General features: G+C 40.4%; 1 protein-coding gene across 15 annotated transcripts in view; it reads left to right on the top strand.

Annotated features, from left to right (window-relative positions):
* The window catches only part of RNF38 (ring finger protein 38), a 138462-nt gene that overhangs the window by 80459 nt on the left and 32818 nt on the right, over nucleotides 1-25185 (top strand). For 2 of the 15 annotated variants that reach the window (XM_004747602.3, XM_013053775.2), the window contains one exon: nucleotides 15531-15680. The exons of 2 other annotated variants lie outside the window; for them this stretch is intronic. In XM_004747602.3, coding sequence (XP_004747659.2) covers nucleotides 15531-15680 — 150 coding nt within the window. Of the gene's footprint in view, nucleotides 1-6923; nucleotides 7025-7162; nucleotides 7514-7536; nucleotides 7921-14625; nucleotides 14766-15530; nucleotides 15681-17166; nucleotides 17323-25185 lie in introns of those variants that run through there. 11 more of the 15 variants (XM_013053772.2, XM_013053776.2, XM_004747595.3 and 8 more) reach the window with 10 other exon arrangements.

The raw sequence follows: 25185 nt of genomic DNA, 5'->3' as shown, positions 1-25185 counted from the left end.
GTAGCATTTCTTGTAATTAAAAAACAAAGGCCCTTTGAAACAGCAATTGCACTGTTAGAAATTTACCTTTATTTGGACGCCTGGGTGGCTCAGTCGTTAAGTCTGCCTTGAGCTCAGGTCATGATCCCAAGACCCTGGAATCAAGCCCCGTCTCAGCAGGAAGCCAGCTTCTCTCTCATTCACTCCCCCTGCATGTGTTCCCTCTCTCACTGTCTGTCTCTGTTGAATATGTAAGTAAGAAATTCCTTAAAAAAAAAAAATTACCTTTATGAACACATTTTATTTTTTAAAGATTTATTTCTTTATTTGAGAGAGAGCACAGAGGGAGAGAGTGAGGGAGAAGCAGACTCTCCGCTGAGCAGGGAGCCTTATGGCGGGACTGGATCCCAGGGCCCTGGGATCGTGACCTGAGCCAAAGGCAGATGCTGAGCCTCCCTGGCGCCCTTTTGGATGTTTTTTCAAATGCAGGCCAAGCTGTATATATGTAGGAGAATATTCATCAGAATATTACCAAATATTCATAATACCAAAACACTGAAAAAAACCCTTAAATATAATACTTTATGTCAGAAATAATAAATGGTTGATCCCTGACAGTGAAATAACAGGCTTTATTAGATCTGTGTGTGGTTAACTCTTTTCATTGCCTGGGTCTGTCCAGTGGATTTTTAAAAACTATAGTAATTAGGCTATGATATGCCCTGAGATTGAGCTGCTGGATCAATTTCGAATGAGAGTCATAGAAATTCCAATTGCTCCCAAGATGCGCCCTATTTGCCAGAACAGAATGAGCAAGATGCCTTTAAGTTCTCTGTTTCAGAGGGTGTACATTAAGGCAGGTCATGCTCCGAATCTGCTCTTTCTCGTTTATACTGCTCCAGAGATTGAATATGCTATAATGTGCGGTGCCTGCTTTGTCTGCACCCTTGCCTCTCCATTTCTGGCTTGATCTTGGTCTCTATTTGTCTTATTTCTGACTCGGCTTATCTTGGGCACTCAGGTTTATTTACTCATCTGTCTTGAACTCTTTCCTCACTGATGGCCTTTCACCTCATTCTGCTTTTTAGCCCCTTCTCGCCTTCACTGCCTAAAGAACTGTCACTAAGAGATGCACCTTCACTGCACTAAGAACTGTTCAGTCCCTGGTGTATCTTATGTATACTGTGGGAACAGCAGTCTGCCCACTCCTCCATCCCAAAACTGGCTATATTGGGGGAGGCTTTCAGTAGATGTGGTTTGGGTGCGCCTTTGCTACCTCTTTCTGGTGTTTTTTTTTTTTTTTTTAAGATTTTATTTATTTGACAGAGAGAGATCACAAGTAGGCAGAGAGGCAGGCAGAGAGAGAGAGAGGAGGAAGCAGGCTCCCTGCCAAGCAGAGAGCCTGATGCAGAACTCAATCCCAGGACCCTGAGATCATGACCTGAGCCGAAGGCAGAGGCTTAACCCACTGAGCCACCCAGGCGCGCTCTTTCTGGTCTTTGACAGCTGCTGATTATTAACCTTTTCAGTCTGACAGGTGGTAACACTTTAATGGGTAACAAGTGCTTATGCTGATGTTTTGCATTAGATCACATCTGTTTGTGAATATAGATAATGTGTAGCCTGAAAAGTGGTCAGCCACTACACCTTTCCACTATGTAGCTTCATGTTATTAGATCCTTTTTAGCTGGTTTTAGTGGAAAGATGGAAACTGTGAGGGAGGAGGGTGAGCAGAGCTAGCTTTAGGAAATTTTGAAATTTCTTTGTCTCCTCATTCCTTCTTTACTACCAGTTCTACTTGTGTGTCTCATTTTTTCCTGGGAATTTGTCTGTTGAGAAAAACATTGGATATACCACTGCTATGAAATGTCACGTATCATTAATTGAACTATTGAGTGCTTGCCATGTACTAGAACTCTTGCCAGCATCAATGAGACTTTGTCCGTGGCACCAGGGAGTTCACTATCTAATGGGCAAAAGACTCAAGGAAATACATATTTACATGGCAAGGTGATTAATGCTATGTTAGAACACCGAATACAGGCCACTAACTCAGCAGTGGTGGTTGGGGTTGGAGTAACATTACGGTCAGGAGACTTGGCATTGGATATGATGACAGCACAGCCCTATCCCTGACAGTGTTAACAGTGGGAAACTGCCTCTTCATTATAAAGGTCATGGACTCCCAGCAGGAAGGCCATTCTCTACCCAGCACCTTTTTTGGCAGGTCCCAAAAGTGTATAGCATTTTTTTCCCCCTCTGTGTGTGTGGTTCTTCAGCATCTGGACAACTGATTCTTTATCTGAAGCTCTTCAGTCGTGTGTTACAGCATTTTAAAATAAGAAATACCTCTCCTTTGTTTTTTGTGTATCCTCTACCAGCCAGTATTCTTCCACTGCGGACATCAGTGATAACAAAAGAAAGATGGGACCTGCTCTTGAGGGGCTTACAGTTTAATGGGGAAAACAGACATTAAGTAAATACTGTAAGGAGTTGTGATAGAAGTATGTAAAGGAACAAGAAAACCTATAGCCCGAGTCACTTCTCTTGTATAAAGGTCCTTCAGATAATCATTATGTTTAGATAGTTTGTGATGTATTAGAAATGCAAAATTGAACACCAAACCAAATTTTGTGTTTCCTATTTGGTAGATTATTTAACTACCACTTAAGTAAAATTTATTTGTGCTTATTGTTTATGCAATGTGTTCAAAAATGGATTTCCAGCAGTAGAACTCTTCAAATTCACAAGATTGGAAGTTAATTTTCTAGAAGCAGATTGTGACTTTTAGTATGAAATCTTTCTTAAGTCTATCCTAATGTTATAGTTGTTTTTCCTTTGTTAAAAATAAGGAAAAGTCAGGCACCTGGCTGGCTCAGTTGGTGGAGCATGAGACTCTTGATCTCCGAGTTGTGAGTTTGAGCCCCACAGCAGGTATAGCAATTACTTAAAATCTTTAGGGGCACCTGGGTGGCTCAGTGCGTTAAGCCTCTGCCTTCGGCTCCATTCATGATCTTGGGGTCCTGGGATGGATCCCCACATCGGATTCTCTGCTCGGCAGGGAGCCTGCTCTCCCCCCGCCAAATAAATAAATAAATAAAAATCTTAAATAAAATAAAATCTTTAAGAAGTAGGGGAAAGACACTTAATTCTAAGTTCAGTTGGCTAACCAGCAAATTTTACCAAATTTTTAAAGAAGGCATAACACCATTCTTGCAGAAACTATTCTAGAGAGAAAAAGAACACTCTCTGATTCATTTCTAAGGCTGGCATAATCTTTGTAACAAAACTTGACAAAGACATTATAAAAATGGAAAATAACAGCTATTCTCATTCAAGAACACAGATGTAAAAATCCTAACCAACATGTTAGCAAACCAAATCCAACAATATATAATAAGGATAATAAAAGAAAACAGGACTTTATTAGGAATGCAAAATTGCATTAACATCCAAAGCCAGTCAGTGTAATTCACATATTAACAGAAAAATTATATGATTCTCTCTTAGATGCAGGAAAATTTGATAAATTAAATATTCATTTATGATAAACTTTTGATAATTTAGAAATAAAAGACAACTCTTTTAATTGCTAAAGGAATCTGCCAAAAAAAACCCCAAAAAACTACTGCAAACATTATACTTAATAGTGAAATGTTGGAAGTTTTCTGGTTTGGGAATAAGACAAAAGCGCATGTCTCATTGTTTCTATTTAGAATTGTGCTAGAAGTCCTAGCCAATGCAGTAAGACAAGACAAAAGGAAAAATGTGTTGGAAAGAAAGAAATTGAGTGGTCATTATTATCTGGCAGCAGGATTTTATGTACGGAAAATTAAAAAAGATTAAGATAAACTATTAGAATTAATAATTACATATAATTATATTATGGCTATATAATTACACAATATACATGTGTATAATTCAATAACTTCTAGAATTGGTAATTATATATAAAACCTTGAATAACCAAAGAACAACAACAAAAAAAGCAAGACTTGTATAGAAAATGTACAGCAGTACTGAAAAAAAAGTTGATGATGCAGATAAATAGAAGGATGCATCTTGCTCATACATTGAAGATCAATATGTAAAGATTCATCTCGAAGATCCAGCCCAACCCAGTCAAAACCTCAGCTGTTATTCCCGTGTATTAGAATGGTAGGTCACTAACCAGGTATCCCAATGACCAGACATATTTGTTTTTTGGGTTTTTTTTTTTTTTTTAAATTTATTCATTTGACAGACAGAGATCACAAGTAGGCAGAGAGGCAGGCAGAGAGAGAGGAATGGAAGCAGGCTCCCTGCTGAGTAGAGAGCCAGATTCGGGACTCTATCCCAGGATCCCAAGATCATGACCTGAACCAAAGCCAGAGGCTTTAACCCACTGAGCCACCCAGGCGCCCGACCAGACATATTTGAGGGAATTTTAATATTTTCCTATTTGGTAAGCAGTGTTTGGTGTATTTTTATTTTAGAAGTAAGGGGACTTAAATTATTTGGGTATCTCAGGAGGAAGCTTTTAGTAATCATTCAGTTTTTCTGTTGTGGAAATTGATTTTAAAGAGCAGTCTTGGAGTCAGAAGTCTCAAAAAGCTCTTTCTACAATCAGTTACTTTGCCTGCAAGTATTGTGCTGTCCCTAACCATATGTAGCTATTTAACCCACTGAGCCACCCAGGTGCCCCCATATGTAGCTATTTAAATTAATCCTGGTCAATTTATTAGATGCCCTAGCCTCATTTTGAGTGCTCAGTAGCCACATGTGGCCTCCTTTTAGATGGTGCAGATACTGCCCATTTCTTTCTTCTTTTTTTTTTTTTTTATATTTTATTTGTTTATTTGACAGAGATCACAGGTAGGCAGAGAGGTGGGCAGAGAGAGAGGGAAGCAGGCTCGCTGCTGAGCAGAGAGCCCAATGCGGGACTCAATCCCAGGACCCTGAGATCATGACCTAAGCCGAAGGCAGAGGCTTAACCCACTGAGCCACCTAGGCGCCCCGATTCTGACCATTTCTATCGTAGAAAGTTTTATCGGACACCACTCCCAACAAGGCTTTGCACATTTTTGAAGAGACACCAAATAAAATTTAGGTGGACTGGGGTTGAGCAAGTATTCTGTTACAATTTACCACTTGCCACATTGGGTGGTCAAAGTGGCCCAGCTTAAAGCCTATTTCACTGCTTGAGTGTTTATTAGCAAGATGCTAGCTCATCAGATCATCAGATACAAGAACATCAATTGAGAAGAAATGGCAGTATAGATTTCAAACTATCCAACCTTGACTTGTGGGATTATTGTTTGCATCTAGGGGGACATCTTGGGTTAAGCCCTAAGAGCCCAGGTAGCTAAGATCTTAATCATTTGAGAAGTTTTCTCATGGAGTTTGCCTCACAAAGGATTGGCTGAGGCCCAAGGGGATTCACATTAAGCTTAAGGATGGAAACCCTGAAGGACTGTAATAGATTCTTGATGCTGAGACTCAGCACTTGATGAATCTGGCTTTTTTGATTGGAGGGCTCTCAGATGGTAATTTCCCTTCCCATTCCCAATTTTTTTCTTCTTTTCCTCCTTTCATCACATAGCTAATACCCAGGTGTACAAGAAAAGTGGTTTCATAGTGGTCTGCATTATATAAGAAAACTTGTGCAGCTGAGGTTCTTCTGGAAGCTAGGTGAATCGGCAGCAGTAGTTGGGGAATTACAAGGGACTCAAGTTAGGAACCGATTGCGTTGGATGCATCTAAAAGTATGGTTGGGATTTATGACTGTGTCCATGGAAAAAGAAAAACCTTTACAATTTGGTTGTAATCATCTACGAATTGCTTGCTTTGGAAGACAGGGTGCTTTGGTAGGAAGGGTCTGCTAGATAAAAGGACTGTGTAGTGGGAGTGTAGGGTTGGGGGAGGGAATGTGTTTATCGGTACCTGTTATAACATTCTAACTTCTCTATGTCCAGGAATTGTAAAAGCTTGTGATGCTGGAACTTTGCTTCAGAGTTGCTAAGCACCTACTGTTGTGTTTCAGGCTGTAGGTTTGGACCTTGGGCTTCCAAAGCCAAAACAAGAGAGCCAGTGCTCTGTCTTATCGATACAGGAGACAAATGTATACAAATAATTACCATATAGTGTTATTCATGCGTATTTAGAAGATCTTTGAACATCAGTTTAGTCTGATTCCTTATTTTTCTACTGCAGGCAGCTCAGGCCCAGAACAGGAAGGAGACTGGTTTAAGTAGTGCCAGAAGTAGAACCTGGGTATTTTGCCGATTGGTCTGCCCTAAAATATGATCACCATCCTTGATGGCATCAATCAGTTTCCTATCTGCATAAAGCCTACTTTTTGCGTAATGCCCCCTTGCTGGCCCAGCTTTCCTCAGATACCACTTAGCTGTCTTTTCCTTGCATTTATTGTGCTTTTATGGTATGTCTGTCTTCCGTTTTTGATCTCGAATGTGATTGGGACAGGCAGCATGCCGCTGTGGTCTTTGTATCCATCTCATTTCCAGTCCTTAGCACGGTCTGAGTAACTGTCAGGTTTAATTAAGCCTTAGAGTTGGACACGTTGGGTTCCGACCTCCTTGCTTCTTTGTTAGACACCTTCGACTAATCACCTTCTTCTACATCAATAAAAATTCCACTTCTGGGTCCACATGAATACATAGTACATTTTGAACTGAGTGAGGTCAGTTACTGTTAGACTCCCTAGTTTTGCAGGAGGGAAACACGGCCAAGAAGCCATACTTAAGGGAGAGAAGATGTGTACGAATTGGGATACACTGTCGGTCCCAGGAGCCGGTTCAGCAGCTTGTGGCCTTGCTGGGCGCCTGGGTAGAGAGGCGGGCCGGGGCGGGGCTGCGCAGGGGCGCTGTGCGACCTGCTCTGTTGCCGGAACTAGTCCCAATCGCGCGCCCGGACGCGCGCAGCGCCGCCCCGCCCCTCCCCCTCCCCCTCCCCCGCGGGGTGGAAACAAAGGGGGCTCGGCGCGCGGAGCCGAGCCTGGGGGAAAGGGGGCGGAGCGTCTGGTGGTCTCGCGCTTTGTGCTCGCTAGGTTTGTTCCTGTCGGGGACGAGGTGGGGAGGCGGGCAGCGACCTCGAACGGAGAAGTGGGAGTGCCGCGTGCTCGCGCATCTTGCGGCCTGGCGGCGAGGGGCGTCGCCTGCGCGCGCAGCGGAGGGTAGTGCGCCGGCGCGGCACGCTGTGTTCGCGAGCTCCGAGGTGGGGTGCGGCGGGGCGGGACGGTGCCGCGGTCCCGGCTGTTAGGGCCCGGGGGCGCAGAGGATGCAGCCCCCGAGGCGTTAGCGGACTCTGTCAGCTCTGAGTGTGCAGCTGTTTCCTGGCGCGGCCCGTGTGATGGTGCCGGGAGGAAGGAAGCGCCGTGACAGCGCCTCGGTCGGAGCCCGGGTTCCGGGGGTGAGGAGGCCCGGGGACGGCGGAGCTGGCGAGCTGGCCGCTGGCTGGGCGAGCGGTCACAATAGGAGGCGGCGGCCCGGCAAGGAGCCGCGGGAGCAGCCCCGCAGGGCGGAGCCTCTCCTCGCAGGTACTGGCCGCTGCGGTCGTTGGTTCCCGCGTGAGGGCGGGACGGACCGAGTCGCAGGCCGTTGGGAGCCTGCGGGGGCCGCTCCCGGCAACAAGGAGGAGGTGTGGTTGCCCGGTGCTTGGCGGGGCGCGGCCCGGCAGCCGGGCGCTCTTTGTTCCCGTGGCGGCGGCGTGGAGGTGTGGGTGCAGCCAGCGGGATCGCCGGCCCGCCGTTGCCTGGCAGATGGTCTCTCTCGCGCGCGCTCTCCTGTTTTGCCCAGGCGCAGGTGAAATGATGTCACCCAGGAGAACGCGGAACCCGTTCGGAAGGGTCCTTTCTCGTCCTTCTGTTCTTCGGGTTTCTGGACAGGCTGCGTTTTGTTCTCAGGGGATGGAAGTTCTTCTTTTCAGGGCTGAAGAATGAGAGAGGTTGGTTTTGAGCCAGGAATTTTTCAAATTATTGAGAGCTAAAGAAAATAAAGTTTTTGTATCCGTGTCTAGGACCTGTAAGAGACATAGTTTCTTCTTTGTGCTGCAGAAGTTGGGTATGCTAATTCTTCCACCATAAATAGCAATGAATACTTAACATATGTCATTGCTGGCATCATGTGATTGCCTTCTCTTAACGTGGCGCACTTAACTTTGAAAATTTAAGTGTATGCAACTCATACTCAATCAGGTTGTTATGTTAGAATTGCAGACCTTTTGGGGATCGTGTTTGACCTTGATTACAGGTGCTATTGTTAATACATTTATTTCAGTTCCTTTAAATAGCAAGCAGCCCTGGTAACTAGGCTCAAAATAAAAATACATTCGCACAGTTTCTGTGAAATCAAAACTTTATAAAAATCTAAGGACAGTTGGGAGCAAAGTAAAATTTTTCCTGTCTTCAGACAACATACTGGAAAGGAAGAACTGGGACTTCTATAGAAATAACAATACAAGACCAAATATAGGTGTTAGATGAGTTACAGTGCAGTTGGGACATAGTTGCAGTTAAAAGATGAAATTACTAACTGGATTTTTAAATGAGAATTGTATCTCTTCACATACTCCTTTCTCCATTTCTTGCTAGATTGTAAACTTAGTGGACTAATGTTTCTTTTACTAAATTTTAAATCTTCTCACTACAGGAGTTCGTTTTTAAGTTCAGTTCTATAATTTTCTGTGAGACTTAACTCTAAGAGATTTGGTAGACTTTAAATCAATAGTTAAATAAATTTTGCCACAAACTGGCCTTGTGGGCCACAGGGCTTCATCTGCAAAATATGAAAGTTGGATGTAAATGAGGTCCGTGGTCCTTCCACCTGTGATATCTTCTCTGATACTGGAAAGTAGTTTGTCTCTGTATTTGTTGAGGTTTACGTACCCATCCTGTTTTTATAGCTGAACTAAGTTTTCAAGTATTAATCTGAGTAAATGTTGAGAACCTGACTTGAGGGAGGGTAGACATAAAATGGCATAGACATATAGTTAGACGTGGCTGAATCTGTTAGCATCATAATGTGGAATGTAGATCTCTTGTCTCTCTGCCAACAGCTTTGGATGAACTTTTAATTAGATTGCCATACTTAACCTGTGCTCATTTTTACTTTTTTTCAAGGTTGTGGGTGGGAAGTATGGATGAGAAATCCTTGAATAAAAATCTCAGATGGTTTGTATGGAAAGATTTTTGGTCAAGATTATCTTTGTCTTCTAGTCTGTTCCATCTATTTCTCTCTCTACTGTCCTGGTTTTATTTAGGCCACCTTCATTTTGTAATTCACTTTGCTAGTGTTTGTGTTGTGTCTGGGTCTATTTACTAGTTTTAAGGTTATTTTCCTATTAACCACATACATCAGGCATGTGTTTTCACTTTTCTGCTTTGGTTAACTCATAGCTTTATTTTTCTCTGGAGAGAGTATACAGATTGTAAACACATTTAAGTGTAGTTTTGGTCTAGTTCATTCATTCAGCAAATGTTAAATTCTTGAAGTGACTGCCTTTGTGGAGGAGATGAAGCAAATGCTTTAATTCTGTATAGTAAATTTAAAAAGTAAGAAATTTGAGCAAATAAAGTAAGAGGGACCATTTGCAGTCTAATTTTTTCCCCCAGCCCTTATTATTTCATTCCATGTTCCTTTTTTAAGGACTTCAGCACCTTTCATTCTCTGCTCTCTATTAGAGGGCACTGTTCTCGTTTAGTTCTTGTTGAATTGCCCCTTATAAGACTGATCTGAGGGCAAGAATAATTTCTTTTTCCCCGTATATTCATAGCATCTAGTACATAGTAGACATTTGAATTAATTATGCAAAATATTTGAATTAATTATGGATTTTATTTAATAAGAATTGGAAAGAGCTTGGTCACATTTTACCTTTTCAAATACATGTATATTTATGTATATACATCTTTCATACTGATTTGCCCTGGTTATAGTCTAGACACTTTCCAAATCTGTAATTTTTAGGGATAAATCTTGAAATCTTAAAGAGGTCATTTTAATTGCAATAATAGATAATCTTAATTGTGCTAAGAAGTTACCAGCCTAAATAAAATTATTTTATTTTATTTTTTATTTATTATTATTTTTTAAAGATTTTATTTATTTATTTGACAGAGAGAGATTACAAGTAGGCAGAGAGGCAGGCAGAGAGAGAGGAGGAAGCAGGCTCCCTGCTGAGCAAGGAGCCCCTATGTGGGGCTTGAGCCCATGACTCCCGAGATCATGACCTGAGCCGAAGGCAGCTGCTTAATGGCTGAGCCACCCAGGCACCTCTCTAGTTCCCTTTTTAAATTGTTGGTACTGTGATGAACATATTTGTGCATGGAGCTTTCCTCTTATTTGGGGGTATTCATATATTGGCATATAACCTGAGGATTTATCAGATGAAAGATTACTGATTCAGACTGTTCAAATAATTAATAAAATCTACTTGATTACTTTCCAGGAGATTAACATTGCCATCGTGGAAGCAGTGAGAATATGTGGATTTTTAGATAATTTGGATTTGACCTTTTCGTTTTTTAGGAAAACGAGGAAGACTTGGAGGAGTCAACACTAAGCATCTGACTCTTCATCTTCTATTTTGGTTGTTTTGGTCTTTTTTCTCCTCTTCTAAGAGGCTGTGACTTGTGACTTGAGTGCTTTTGACCAGTTGGTATGCTGCTAATAACAATGAACAACTTTTTTTTTTCTCCCCCCAAGTAATGTGGTTGTTTGGAGAAGACTATTTGGCCTTATAGCAGTTTATTTTGAAGAAATGCTGTCCTAGAGGTCATGTACCTACATATTCTCTACCTCACCTTTATGAGAAAAATGTAAATGAATGATGGATGAGAAGGAAGCTGCCATCAGAAGTGATTTTGGAGGAAGCGAGTTCTGGGACAATATCTGGATCTAAGTCCTATGTTATTTTTAGCACCATAACTGATAATAATTAGACTTTTCAAGACAGAGGTTAAATTGTTGGTTATATTATGGCTTACCCCAGGGAAAGGCCACATTACACAAAAGATGGCCTAAAATAGTATCATATTACTGCTTAAAAGGTTTAACTTTTCTGTAATTTTAGTCTTGTAAAACAGGTGCTTTTCTCAATTATGCTAGGTGAATTAATCATACAGTTATATGTAAATAGATAGTAAAAATGAAGTGTGGGGAGTTGCAGATTAATCAGCTTTCAGGGATGTTTTCTTGGCAGGACTTTTTAAACATGGGTTGCATTCTGAACAGAGACTGAAGTTAACTGTTACCTTCATAATGTTCAACAGTTGTCAGGTTAGAGAAGAATACAGTTGTATCAGTTTCCAGATATGGTATACCTTAAGTAATTTTAAATGAGGAAGATTGAGGAAAGTAGAGAGTTAGATCAGCAATAATTTACAAGGAAGTACTTTTTGAGTACTTAAAATAGCTTTATATAGACTTCGTGGAATAGTTTTTTATAATCCAGTTAGATTACAAAAAAGAATGCTCCTTTTTTGTAATTTTTTAAAAAAGTAATCTCTGCACCCAACATGGGACTCAAACTCAAAACTCCGAGATCAGGGCGCCTGGGTGGCTCAGTGGGTTAAGCCGCTGCCTTCGGCTCAGGTCATGATCTCAGAGTCCTGGGATCGAGTCCGGCATCGGGCTCTCTGCGCAGCGGGGAGCCTGCTTCCCTCTCTCTCTCTCTGCCTGCCTCTCTGTCTACTGTGATCTCTCTCTGTCAAATAAATAAATAAAATCTTTAAAAAAAAAAACCGAGATCAAGAGTCACACATTCTTCTAACTGAGCCAGCCAAGTGCCCTAAGAATGTTAGGCTCAGGTCATGATCTCGGGGTTCTGGGATCAAGTCCCGCATCGGGCTCTCTGCTCAGCAAGGAGCCTGCTTCCCTCTCTCTCTTCTGCCTGCCTCTCTGTCTTACTTGTGATCTCTCTCTGTCAAATAAATAAATAAAATCTTAAAATAAAATAAAATAAAATTCTTAAAGGTGTTTTAGTGGGTTGAGCATGAATTTTAGAGCCAGATAGACTTAACTTCAAATTATGGCTCTGGTATGCATGAGATATGTGCCCCCCCCCTTTTAAAGATTTTATTTATTTGACAGAGATCACAAGTAGGCATAGAGGCAGGCAGGCAGAGAGTGGGGGGAAGCAGGCTCCCTGCTGAGCAGAGAGCTTGATGTGGGGCTCTATCCCAGGATCCTGAGATCATGACCTGAGCCAAAAGACAGAGCCATAACCCTCTGAGCCAGGTGCCCAGGATATGTGGCTTTAATCAAGTCAGTTAAACCTGACTTTCAGTTTGTAAAGATGAAAGAGCCAGTTCAGTTCCTAGCATGAAGTTAGCTATTGCCAGATTTTGCTTAGATAAAAATGTCTTAATTTCTATTTTGATGATAAAGCTCTTCATCAAATTAATACAGTTAAAATTCTGGAGAAGAAACTTTCTTCAGGTGTGTGGTGAGCAATTTCCATTCTGTTTGATAAATACAGGCCATACAAGAGAAAGCTAGTATGGCCTTTATTTATCAAACAGACACACATTTAATACCTTAAAACATGAATCTCTTAAGTCACAGTTTACATGGGGTTAAGCTGCAGGGCCCTGTGTAAGGGATTTTACCTGTCTGGTGCTGTGATGTCGTGAGAGGTTTGATGTCCTCTTCCAAGCTCACTGGTTGTTGGTTCAATATGGTTCTTGTAATTTTAAGACTGAAGTCCCCCATTTTCTAGCTAGCTGTCAGCTGGTGACTTTCTCAGCTCCTAGAGAGTGTCCTCATGTCTCTGCCACATGGCCCTGTTCATATGCCTTCTGACACCATTAATGGTGACCTGCAGGGCCGACAGAAGAATCTCTTCAGGAAGGGTCAGTAAGTCTTTTAAGAGTTTTCTCTAAGTCAGGCTTACCCTGATTAACTTGAAAATCAACTAACTTGGGATTTTAATTACACTTAAATTCCTTCACTTCAGTGAATGGGTTCATAGGATCGGTTATGTAATTTAACCTTACCATGAAAATGAAGTCCACTCCCTCTATAGTCCTGCCTACACACCATGGAGGGAGGGATTATACAGGAGATGTGTACCAGAGGTGGGAATCTTGGAAGCCCTCTTAGAATTCTGCCTTATATGGACACATAAAATTACTATATTTGATTTTACCCAGTGGGCGCACCTGGTTTCAAGCCCATCTATCATTATGTCCTGGTTCTTTATTAACTACAGCATTTGAATATGTTTTTTTTCCATTGTGTTTTTTGTCCTCCTTTTTATAGTCAAATGGAGCTTTTGACCGAAAGCAATTGTTGTGGGTAGGAGAGGAATATGCTTGAAAATACTGATTTATGAGCAGAAGGGCCAGGGTTTGCCAGAGTTTTGTTTTTGTTTTCTTTCATATATATGATTGAAATCTTAAGTTTTCAAAGGAACAAAGAATTAAGGAGAGGAAACCTGACTCCCTGATCTCTGTTTGCCAAGCTAGCCACGACACTAGCAGTTAGAGTGTGTTGCTCAGGCAGACTGCTTCAGGTATGATTGTTGAAGACGGGTGAGCTTTCTAAAACACTTTCAAAGATACCTTGCAAATTATAAGTTTAAGATTACAAAAATAATATGAAATTTACATAAAGGAACAGACTTTTTTTTTGTTTGTTCTTTTTAAAGCTTTTATTTATTTATTTGACAGACAGAAATCATAAGTAGGCAGAGAGGCAGACAGAAAGAGGGGAAAGCAGGCTGCCTGCTGAGCAGAGAGCCCGGTGCGGGACTCGATCCCAGGACCCTGAGATCATGACCTGAACCGAAGGCAGTGGCTTAAGCCACTGAGCCATCCAGGTGCCCAGGAACACTGTTTTAAGAGAAGAGAATTGCTTTAAAGTGGTAAAAGAACTCCTTAGATTGAGTGAGGAGTCAGGAATGTGAAATACGCTTCTTCTTATGAAATCTTTCTGCATGTCTTCAGATAAACTCAAAGGTCCTACCTCTGTTCTAATTTTTGCCTGTATCCGGGCATTTAAAACAGCATCCTATTTGGCTGCTTTGCTATCCGCCCTCCCCCTTAAGTAGAATAAGCTCCTTGAGGGCAGGATCCATATTTTGTCTTCTTTCCTAACGACTCTTGACTTGGAGGAGGCAATCAGTAAATATTCCTTGATTCTGCACGTCATACTTCATCGTGGTAAAGAATATTAGCACTTTCATATTTGTAGTGCAGAGATAAGTTTTAGCTCATGTTGAAGATACTTTATGTAGCAGTAGTAATGAATTCTAAAGTTAACGGCTCTCAAGTGATTTGTTTTTACTCCTAGGAAGGTGTTTGAAAATAAAAGTCTTACATATTAATGAATATAGCTTAATATATTAACCAGCAGGCCTGGTTATCTATTTACCAGGCTCATGGCAAACCAGAAACAATTTATAAAGGGGCTAAGGAAGGTTATTATAGAAGTATTATTAATATAATTAGCATGCCACTTAATGATCTGTCTCTGCCTTCCTCTCTGGTTACTTCTGTACTGGATAGCCAAACTGAACATTTTGCAGTTTCTTGACTACACTACTGTCTTTTGCCAGTTACCTCTCTGTAGCATCCAGTGCCTAGCATTATCATAGAAAGGTGATACTCTGTATATTGTACAGTGATTTGCTTTTGTTTCTTTTTCATAGCATACACTTCTTGAAGGTGGGAAACCATGCCTATCTTCTTTCAGTGCTTGTCACAGAATAGGCATATGTAAAGGAATGAATGAGACAGTGAAACTGAAAACCAGACACGTGGTTTAAAGCACATGGTCTTCAATGTAGGGGTAAGCAAGTTCACAAACCTTAACTCCCAAGGGTAGTTCAGTTCACAGCACAGTGGTACAAGTGATGCTCCTGATGTCCATGATTAAAAATGCTGTAGATTTAAGTTTATATTACACACAAGTTAAAGGGGATTGACCTATAGTCAAGTCAAGCATATAAAACATGCAGTCATTTGCTTGGGGTCTTATGATCTTATCCTTTATTCTTAAGGTCACTAGGTTTGTGTTGAATAGAGCTGAGATGTCCACAGACTCTTCTTTTTTATACCTATGGTCCTTTTAGAAGGTTTGCTACAAATGTTCTGAAATATCTTCTTTGCAAGATCATACAGAAGGTTAATTAAAAAATACAGAATGAAAAATTATTAATCTTAGTGAAAATGGACAGTAATCTTTTTGTACTTAATACATGATTTTACCTCAGGTTTTCTTAACATGAAGTCTCATCTGTCCTTTAGAACTTTAGGATTAATACCAACAGAAAAGATATTAATAGATATTATTATGGGAAACATAGGAAGGACCTTGCATTTTTGAGCAGTGCTGTTTTGTCTTTTAAAAACGTTTCTGTAAGAGAGATCTGTTGCCAGAGGCAACCTTTGCCATCCTTATATTTGTTTTCATGTTTAAGATTAATTTTTAATTTCTTTCCAGTCTCTGCTAACACAAATACCTAGAAAATCCAGACTGTCCTTCATAGACATGATTCTCCACATTGGTGCAGCTAGCCATGAACTATCCTTTTCTTCTCCCTCTTTTTCCCAGATATCTCCCGGGGCCAATTCAGCACCTCTACCTGGCCATCCTAACAAGGTGATTTGTGAAAGGGTGAGACTTCAGAGCCTGTTCCCTCTCCTCCCAAGTGATCAGAATACTACCGTTCAAGAGGATGCTCACTTCAAAGCTTTCTTCCAGGTTCTTATATATTTACCCTTTCCATACGTAGGGCTGAAAGTCACAGATACATTTTAGGTTGTCTCTAGGAAGGCTTAAGACAGATTTCTCAGTATCTTCTTTTCTGTTGTATATGGGAATAAGTATTCTTCTTAGAGGACTTCTTCAACATAACTTTTCAGCCAGCTTTTCTGAAGAATGTTTGTCCTTTCTTGAGTTGCTGTTTATCATTTGACCACTTAATATTCTTGTTTTTTGATCTTTTGGTCTTAATCACTTGTCTTAATAGCCCAAGTTTCATAGGAAAGTAGAAGATATTACAGATACATGAAGTTGTGTGGGAATGGAAAAATGGAAGCATGCAAGATATTTTTTAAAGCCATCACTGTTTACTTGCTTAGTGCTGAGTTTGATAGTGATGTGTATTTCAAAAAGAACATGGTAGCTTGTCTTCTATCACTTTTGATACCTGTAGGTAAAATGTGATTAAAATTTTTATTGTTATATATAAAATGAAAATAAGTTAAGGCAGGGACTATCATTAGTTTATTCACAAGATTGCTAGGATGTGCTCACATAAATTACTGGCAACTCAATTTCCAGCCCATTGTTCCTGGAGAAGCATGTTTTAGTAATGGAAGTCAGTATTAGTATTACCAAAAGAAAAGTAGTTAAACAGTTGCTTCTGGATATTAGGGTTGTGGACCAAGGCATAGATTTGTATATGTGTATACAAATCTGAAGTAGTGAGAGCCCCTAATCAAAGCTTGGACTTTTTGATAGAACCAGCTCATTTTCTCTTTGTGTAGGAGTGGTAGGTTGGGGCTTAGGACTAGTTCTGAAAGAAATGCTTGTTTGTGATACGTTAAATTGGAGATATGAAATTTGAGAATAGCTTTGTAGGTGATCCATGGCTCTTCAATGTGATATTTCTTGTTGCAGTTTGTGCCAAGTTTTCTCCTTTGCATGTATTATCTCCTTTGTTTTTAATCCTCCTAATAATAACCCAGTCATGGATGGTTTTCTAGATGAAGAAATAGGCTCAGAAAAGCTCTCTGAGATGCCCAGTTACAGAGCTAATTAGTGGCAGAGACTCCGATTCACCTTTTGCTATTTCTTGTCTACTATAACATACCACCTTTAGATAACAGATATTTCTGTAAATAGTACAGTATATGTTAAGAGACGTAGTTATCTGTATTGAATTAAATGGAATATTGACTACTATTTTTGACACAGGATTGGTCTGTAATAGCTTGGTATTTAGTAGTAAAGTTATTTGATGTTTTCTTTGTTTTCCATACTTTGAGTCTGAGACATTAACTCAGTATTAACTTCAAACTCAAGGAGTTGTTGGCATATGCAATAGATTTAAACATACGTTTTGAACAAAACAAAGAGCCAGTTCCATTTGAGTGTTGCAGAAAGGTGAAAGGTATTATTGTCAAATTTTTATTTATAGCCCTAGTTAAACTTACATCTTACTTTTTTCTAACTTTAAAACAAGGCCCTCAGTGTACTTGGCTCCCAGGGAAGACTGGAGATTTTTCTCTGCCCACTTCCTCACCTACTACACTGTTGCACATGAAGCAAAGTAAATCCTTCTCACATCCCCTTTGAGATACTGTCACATACCTTCAGGTAATTCTGATAGTACAATCAGGTATGATTTCTTGTTATATTTCTCTCATTCTAAGAAAACTTAGTTGCCACATGAAAGGGAGAAATGTATACATTTCTTATCCTGGGAGTTACTCTTTTTATGTGTAAGGTTTTCATTTCTTGGCTCTCCCCCAAGTTCCTTCCCTCCCAGCCTTTTCTGCTTCCTTCCCCTTGGAAAACTTCATTTGAAATAGATTCATCTACCTCTTTCTTGCATTTTCCCCCCCCTAAAGCATCCTCTTTATTCCCTTATTTTAGCTGAAACCAGTTTCTCCTTAGAGGTATTATTTTCCCTGCAATCTTGTGCAGGAGTAAAAATAAATAAATAAATAAATAAAAATTGATCCCTTCCCCCCAAGCATGGGAATTAAGTATGCATCCAGTAAGTGGGATGGTCATAGAGAAGAAGGAAGGTGTTTGGTACTCTCTGGGATCCCTGTTTCCAACCACCAGTCATCTTTGAACAAAAACCTCATCTGTTTTTGAGCTGTATTTGTTATAGCTCAAATATAGTTATATTTGTTGTTTATTAAAGATCTTTGTACTTTGCTTATTTTATATTACTCATAAATTTTACATTTTAAATTTTATATTACTCAATCTTTCAAAATTTGCATGCTTTTTTAATTTTCAAAATTAAAGTATTTCATATATGAAAGTTATAAAGTATAAAGCAGACACATGTATAATTTATAGATTTATTTATTTATTTGACAGAGAGAGAGAGAGAGAGATTTCAAGTAGGCAGAGAGGCAGGCAGAGAGAGAGGAGGAAGCAGGCTCCATGCCAAGCAGAGAGCCCGATGCGGGACTCTATCCCATGACCCTGAGATCGTGACTTGAGCTGAAGGCAGAGGCTTAACCCATGAGCCACCTAGGCACCCAACAGACACATGTATAATTTAAAAAACACCATCTATCCTAAGACAACCATTACCAATACTTTAGAAATACTCAAATGACCTTTTACATCTTCTTGCTGTCCCATACCTGTGCCTTGGGTAAAACTGAATTTTGAGGGTGCCTGGGTGGCTCAGTGGGTTAATCCTCTGCCTTTGGCTCAGGTCATGATCTCAGGATCCTGAGATCAATCCATGCATCTGTGCCAAGCAGAGAGCTTGCCCCTCTCTTGCCCCTCTCTCTCTGCCTACTTCTCTGCCTACTTGTGATCTCTCTCTCTGTCAAATAAATGAAATCTTGAAACACACACACACACACACACAAATAAATTCTGAATTTTGTGTTTAATACCCCTTGCTTCTCTAAGTGGTTTCACTACATGCAGTATCCCTCAGTTTCTGAACTTAATATAAATAGTATCAAACATTGTATTTTTGTCATTTTGAGATTCAGCATTGTTGGTGCATGCTGCCATGTAGTTGACTCATTTTCCTTTCAGTATTTCATTTAATATGGATATGCTGATGTTAATGTTACTTAAATTTGCATGCTCTTTTTGATGGACATATCTAGTAGTTCATAGTTTTTTAGTTTTTTTTACTATTACTACAAGCATTGTTGCCATGAATATTCTTATATGTGTTTCTTGGTTGATATCAGTTGATTTTTTTTTTTTTTTTTTAAGATTTCATGAGAGCGAGGAAACACCAAGGGTGGGCAGGAGCCAAAGAGGGGGAGGGAGAAGCAGACTCCCCACTGAACAAGGAGCCCAGTGAGGGGCTTGATCCCAGACCCTGGGATCATGACCAGAGCCAAGGCAGATGCTCAACTGACTGAGCCACCCAGGTGCCCCTCAGCTGATACTTTAATTTCCGTAAAAGTGACGGCTTTGTGTATTTATCATTTTGGATTTTTGCACAGAAGAGGTATAGATATAAGCACATTTGCATCTCTATTAAAATAAGTCTATATTTAACATTAGAATCAAAATACCCCCTATAATTGTTCTAGAAATTTAAAGTATAATTAACATTTAGTAAAATTCATTCTTGTTAGTACAGGTTTGTGACTTTTGACAAACGCATACAGATGTGGAGCTACTGCCACAATCAAGATAGTAGAACAAATTTGTCTCCTGGAAAGATTCCCTCTTGTCTCTTCTATCTACCCCTTATAGTTTTGAAATTATTAGTTTCTGTGCTATCAACCAATTCATTGATTGTGATTGAAGATAGGGTGCTTTCATAAAACAGGTACATTGTGGAGAATTTCAATTTCATGTCAAGCACAACTCTTGATTTCGGGGTATATGTGTGTTTGTCCTAATGATAGCTGTGTGATACTTCATTTTGTAAATTTGTGAACGTTAAGTAGGCGATTGAAATTTTCATAATTTATACACAGAAATAGGTTTCTGAAAGAGAAGACTGTTGTAAAAAAAAAAAAAAAAAATACCTCCAGCAAATTTAGAGACTTAATAAAAATTTCAGCCAAACTAGAAGAGTTTTATAATTTTAGAAACCATACAGAGTTATCCTAAATTCATAAGACAGATTTTCAAAAAAAAGACGGGTGAAAACTTTTTTGAAAATTGTTATAAGGGACAATATGCCATAATAGATACTAAATCATATTATAAAGAAATAGCTCCATGTCAGTGGGCTGTTTGTTTTTAAACATGGTGGATGTTTTTCAGTCCCCGTCTTATGGGACCTCTCAGTTGAGTCTTTGAAACTCCATTCTACTGGCTTTTCTCATGACATTTCACTTTCCTTTCATTAGCTGCTCAGCATAAAGTATTAAGAATTGAATATTGGGCTTCCCTTTCTATGTATAAATTATTTGGGGGAAATTCTGTCCATGCCTGTAACTTCATTAACCTACCATCTATCTGTATACTAGAAACTATAACTTCTAGTCTCTGATCTTCAGCTGTCTGCAGCACAGCTCCATCTCAGAGGTATCTCAGGGTATCTCAGAGGGATCTCTTGATTTCAGGTTGTTCTTAATATCTTCTCCGTTTTCATGTTTATGCTTCAGGTTTTTTATTTTAACCATTGATTTGTCTTTACAGCTTAAAATTATTATAGTTAGAAATTCATGATGGATAAAATCTAGTGCTCTGGTGAAATTAATATACCATTTAGAAACAAATTACAACATCAAGGTAAATAAGTTTTTGTGAACCAGTAGTATTTTGTGTAATTAAAAATTAAGAAAGGGATGACTGGGTGGTTCAGTCAGTTAAGTGTCCCAACTGTTTTTTTTTTTTTTTTTAAAGATTTATTTATTTATTTGACAGAGAGAGAGAGAGAGAGAGATCACAAGTAGGCAGAGAGAGAGAGAGAGAGGAGGAAGCAGGCTCCCCGCCGCGCAGAGCCCGATGCGGGACTCGATCCCAGGACCCTGAGATCATGACCTGAGCAGAAGGCAGCGGCTTAACCCACTGAGCCACCCAGGCACCCAAGTGTCCCAACTCTTAATCTCAGCTCATCTCAGGGTTGTGAGTTCAGGCCCCGCACTGGCCTCCACGCTGGGCATGGAGTCTCCTTAATTAATAGGATATTTATATGTCATTCAAACTTGAGCCATGTAGGCATCCCTAAACTCCCTTAGAGAGGCCTAGAAATGGACTGCCAGTTATGGCCAATGATAGTAACATCATATTTTCACACAATGTTAGATTCTGTTCATGATGAGACTGCAATGCTATACCACTGGAGTACCTTTCTAAGCACTCAGTGCACATAAAAAACTATTTTTTGGCCTTCCATGGAAATACAAAAACTGGGGGGCACCTGGGGGGCTTAGAAGGTTAAGCCTTTGCCTTCAGCTTGGGTCATGGTGTCAGGGTCGTGGATTGAGCCCCGCTTCAGGCTTTCTCTGCTTAGTGGAGAGCCTGCTTCCCCACTCTCTCTCTGCCTGCCTCTCTGCCTACTTGTGATTTCTCTCTTTGTGTCAAATAAATAAATTAAATCTTTAAAAAAAAAAAAAAGAAAGAAAATAAAAGAAAAAATAACACAAACTGGGATCATATAAAGCTGTTTGTTTTTTAAATGCATGCTTTTGAAAACACAATATTTGAAGCCTTTCCCCTCCCCCCACTTTTTAAAAAGATTTTATATATTTTGTTTGACAGAGATTACAAGTAGACAGAGAGGCAGGCAGAGAGAGGGGAAGGGAAGCAGCTTCCCTGTTGAGCAGAGAGCCCGATGTGGGGCTCGATCCCAGGACCCTGGGATCATGGCCTGAGCGGAAGGCAGAGGCTTTAACCCACTGAGCCACCCAGGCGCCCCTTTTTCTCCCCTCTCTGTGTGTAAGATAACATCCCAGGAAAATGTGGTTTTAGTCTGGTATGAGTTTAGATTTTATTCTGTAATCTTTAGAGCTGGGGAATATCAGAGCTGTGTGTTAGAAAATTGAAGTCCAATGTGAAATGTGAAACAGGACTATGCATTGTGTCATTCAAGGGCAGTGTAATCATTCAGCTGTCTTCGGTTAGTCTTAACTAATAGAAACACATCAGTGTAGATACAGTTTAAACAAAGAACTTCAGGTTGTGAGGACTAAATGAGAGAATATACAGAGATCATTTTATAAATCATACTGTGTGATTCAAATATAAAACTTAATTTCCTGCTTTCCCCCTGCTTATATCCTTCCTTTGCAAAACAAACAAAAACCAAGTTTGTCTTTTTTTTTTTTTTTTAAGATTTTTTATTTATTTATTTGACAGACAGAGATCACAAGTAGGCAGAGAGGCAGGCAGAGAGAGAGAGAGAGAGGGAAGCAGGCTCCCTGTGGAGCAGAGAGCCCAATGCGGGGCTCGATCCCAGATCCCTGAGATCATGACCCAAGCCGAAGGCAGCGGCTTAAGCCACTGAGCCACCCAGGCGCCCCAACCAAGTTTGTCTTGATGGTTATTCTTTATTACCAACTTGCTTTATATGGAGTGTTTTAGTTTTCTAGGTACTTTAACATCTGTTATGTAAAATGAATGGAATTCAGTGTTTTCTCTCTCTGGGTCATTTAAATTTAACATTTGTTTCTTAGTTGTGAAATGAGAAATTTTATTATTTGCCTGAGATAGTTAAGGCAAGTGGAGAAGGTCTGGGTGTTTATTATTTTTTAAAATTATTTTCTTTTGAGAGAAAAAGTGAGTTGGTGGGAGGGACAGAGGGAGAGGGAGAGAATCTTAAGCAGGCTCCTTGCCCAGTGTAGAGCCCAGTGTGGGACTTGATCTCAAGACTCTGAGATCATGACCTGAGCTGAAATCAAGAGTCAGACATTGGGGGAGCCTGGGCAACTCAGTTGGTTAAAGCATCTGGCTTGCTTAAGATTCTTTCTTTTCCCTCGGCCCACTTCCTTCTTTCTCTCCCTCTCTTAAGGGGGTGGGGGGAAAAAACTGGACACTGAACTGACTGAGCCACCAGGCATCCTGAAAAAGCAAATTTCTCTTACGGAGGGTTTATCTTTAGGGATTTTTCCTAAGAGAGTCCCTGAACTTGTCTTTGTGGTTCTCAAAGCATAGTCCCAGGCCAGGTGTAGCAAGCATCACCCAAGATCCTTTTAGAAATGAAGATTTGTGGGCCCAAGAACCTGGTGATTCTGACACATGCAGAAGTGTAACAACCACTGGCCGGGTTAAAGGAAGTAGCACTCCAGATTCTGCTGTGCATTTACCTCTGTCAGGAGTCCTTATGGTAGTATAATTCTGAACCAGTTTCTATATTCTTTTTTTTTTAAAAATAAACATTTTATTTATTAATTTGACAGAGAGAGATCACAAGTAGGCAGAGAGACAGGCAGGGGGGGGGGGGAAGCAGGCTCCCCACTGAGCAGAGAGCCCGATGTGGGGCTTGATCCCAGGACCCCAAAATCACTACCCGAGCCGAAGGCAGAGGCCTAACTCACTGAGCCACCGCTTAGAAGTTCACAGGCAATATGGGTAATGAAAAAATTGAACACTAAACTTGGTGTGAAGAGCTAACCTGTGGTTTGAATTCTCAGGGGAGAAATCTCTTTTCCAGCTCCCAGTCCAGACAGAGTAGATATGTTTTCTTATTCTCCATACCAGTGAGATTTTTCTAGTCTTCCTATTTTATTTATTTATTTTTAATTTTAAGTAGACTCCATGTTTATCATGGAGCTCAAACTCACAACCTTGTGATCAAGAGTCCCATGTTCTACTGACTAAGTCAGCCACGGGCCTATCTAGTCTTCCCTTTTATTGAAAATATAGTACTTTGGAAATTTTGGTCCTATGCAAGGCTCTGAGTGAGTGATAAAGCCGTATCTTCTGTGTCCTGCCCCAAGATTAAGAAAATAAAACAAAAACAATCCTGTCTTTCAGTTTTCCTCTTTGTTTTTGGTCCTTGGTAATTTTTCCTTTATTCTGAGTTCATCATTGCATTTTTTTTTTTTAAAGAATTTATTTATTTATTTGACAGGGAGAGATCACAAGTAGGCAGAAAGGCAGGCAGAGAGAGAGGAGGGGAAGCAGGCTCCCTGCTGAGCAGTTAGCCTGATTCGGGGTTCGAACCCAGGACCCTGGGATCATGACCTGAGCTGAAAGCAGAGGCTTTAACCCACTGAGCCACCCAGGTGCCCCTCATCATTGCATTTAAAACCTATTCTGGGGGCACCTGGGTGGCTCAATCATTAAGCATCTGCCTTTGGCTCAGGTCATGATCCCAGCATCCTGGGATCAGCCCTGTATTGGGCTTCCTGCTCTGTGGGAAGTCTGCTTTCCCTCTGCTAGTATCCCTGCTTGTGTTCCCTCTTTTGCTGTGTCTCTCTCTCTCAAATAAATAAATAAAATCTTTAAAACCTATTTTTGTTGTATGTAAGCCATTATTCCTAGGTGTTATTCTGTTATGATTTTCATATTTGGTCCATGATTTTGTCAAAACAGAAGTCTTTATTAAGTTTAGAATACTTTCTCCCCCTACCCCCATAACTACAGTGGTTATCTTGCATGCTTTGTCTAAGTTGATTATAAAATTGAAAACCAGTAAAGATTCTTCATCATGTTAGGAGTATCTCTTTAGTCATTGCAGAACCTAGTAGCATGTTGGCCTGTGGAGGAGACGTTAATTACATCTTTTACCTGTTCTACTCAAATAATGCATTAGGTGACAGAATGATACAGATTTGTTCTCACCTTTGTTTTTTCTAGACTCTGATTACCTTTTATACTTCCTGCAACAGAAAAACCATGTGCTTAAGTTCTTGGGGTGCCTGAATTAAGCTGCTGCTTCCTGTTCAGGTCATGTTTCTGGAGTCCCAGGAGGAAGGCTCCCCTCCTCCCCCCAAGGCTCCCTGCTTGGTGAGGTGTGTGCTGCTCCCTCTGCCCCTCACCCTGTTCTCATGCTCTCTCTCAAATAAATAAATACATTTTTTCATTTCTTAAAGACTTTATCTATTTAATTGACACAGATTGAGAGAGAGAGGCAGACGGCAAGAGTAGGAACACAAGCAGAGGAGGTGGATGAGGGAGAAGCAGGTTTCCTGCCAAGCAGGCAGTCAAATGCAGAGCTCCATCCCAGGACCAGCAGGCAGCGAGAGAGAGAGAGAGAGAGAAGCAGGTTCTCCAGTGAGCAGAGAGCCCGATGCAGAGCTCAATCCCAGGACCCTGAGATCATGACCTGAGTCAAAGGCAGATGCTTAACCACCTGAGCCACCCCTTCCCTCAAGCATTTTTAGCATCTTTTTTTTTGCTGAGTAAAGTCCCATACTAATGTAATTCTTGTTTCTTTGTAGGTTATTCCCTCTATTTTCTGGAAACAGGGTATTTTTGGAGTTCCTTAGAGTACTAAAATTGAGGAGGAATGTGATGAAATCATGTTGTATATAGTAAACTTACTATTATTTCCCTGTCTTTTTTATTTTTTCCCCTGTCTTTAAATACCCATTTTGGTTTTCTGTTACTTTGAGTAAAAAAGGAAGACTTACTACCCTAGTAC

The sequence above is a fragment of the Mustela putorius genome, unplaced genomic scaffold, assembly GCF_011764305.1.
Source record: "Mustela putorius furo isolate JIRA1106 unplaced genomic scaffold, ASM1176430v1.1 tig00000580_pilon_pilon_pilon, whole genome shotgun sequence".
Classification (NCBI taxonomy): Eukaryota; Metazoa; Chordata; class Mammalia; order Carnivora; family Mustelidae; genus Mustela; species Mustela putorius.
This window is presented reverse-complemented; position numbering and strand designations above follow the sequence as displayed.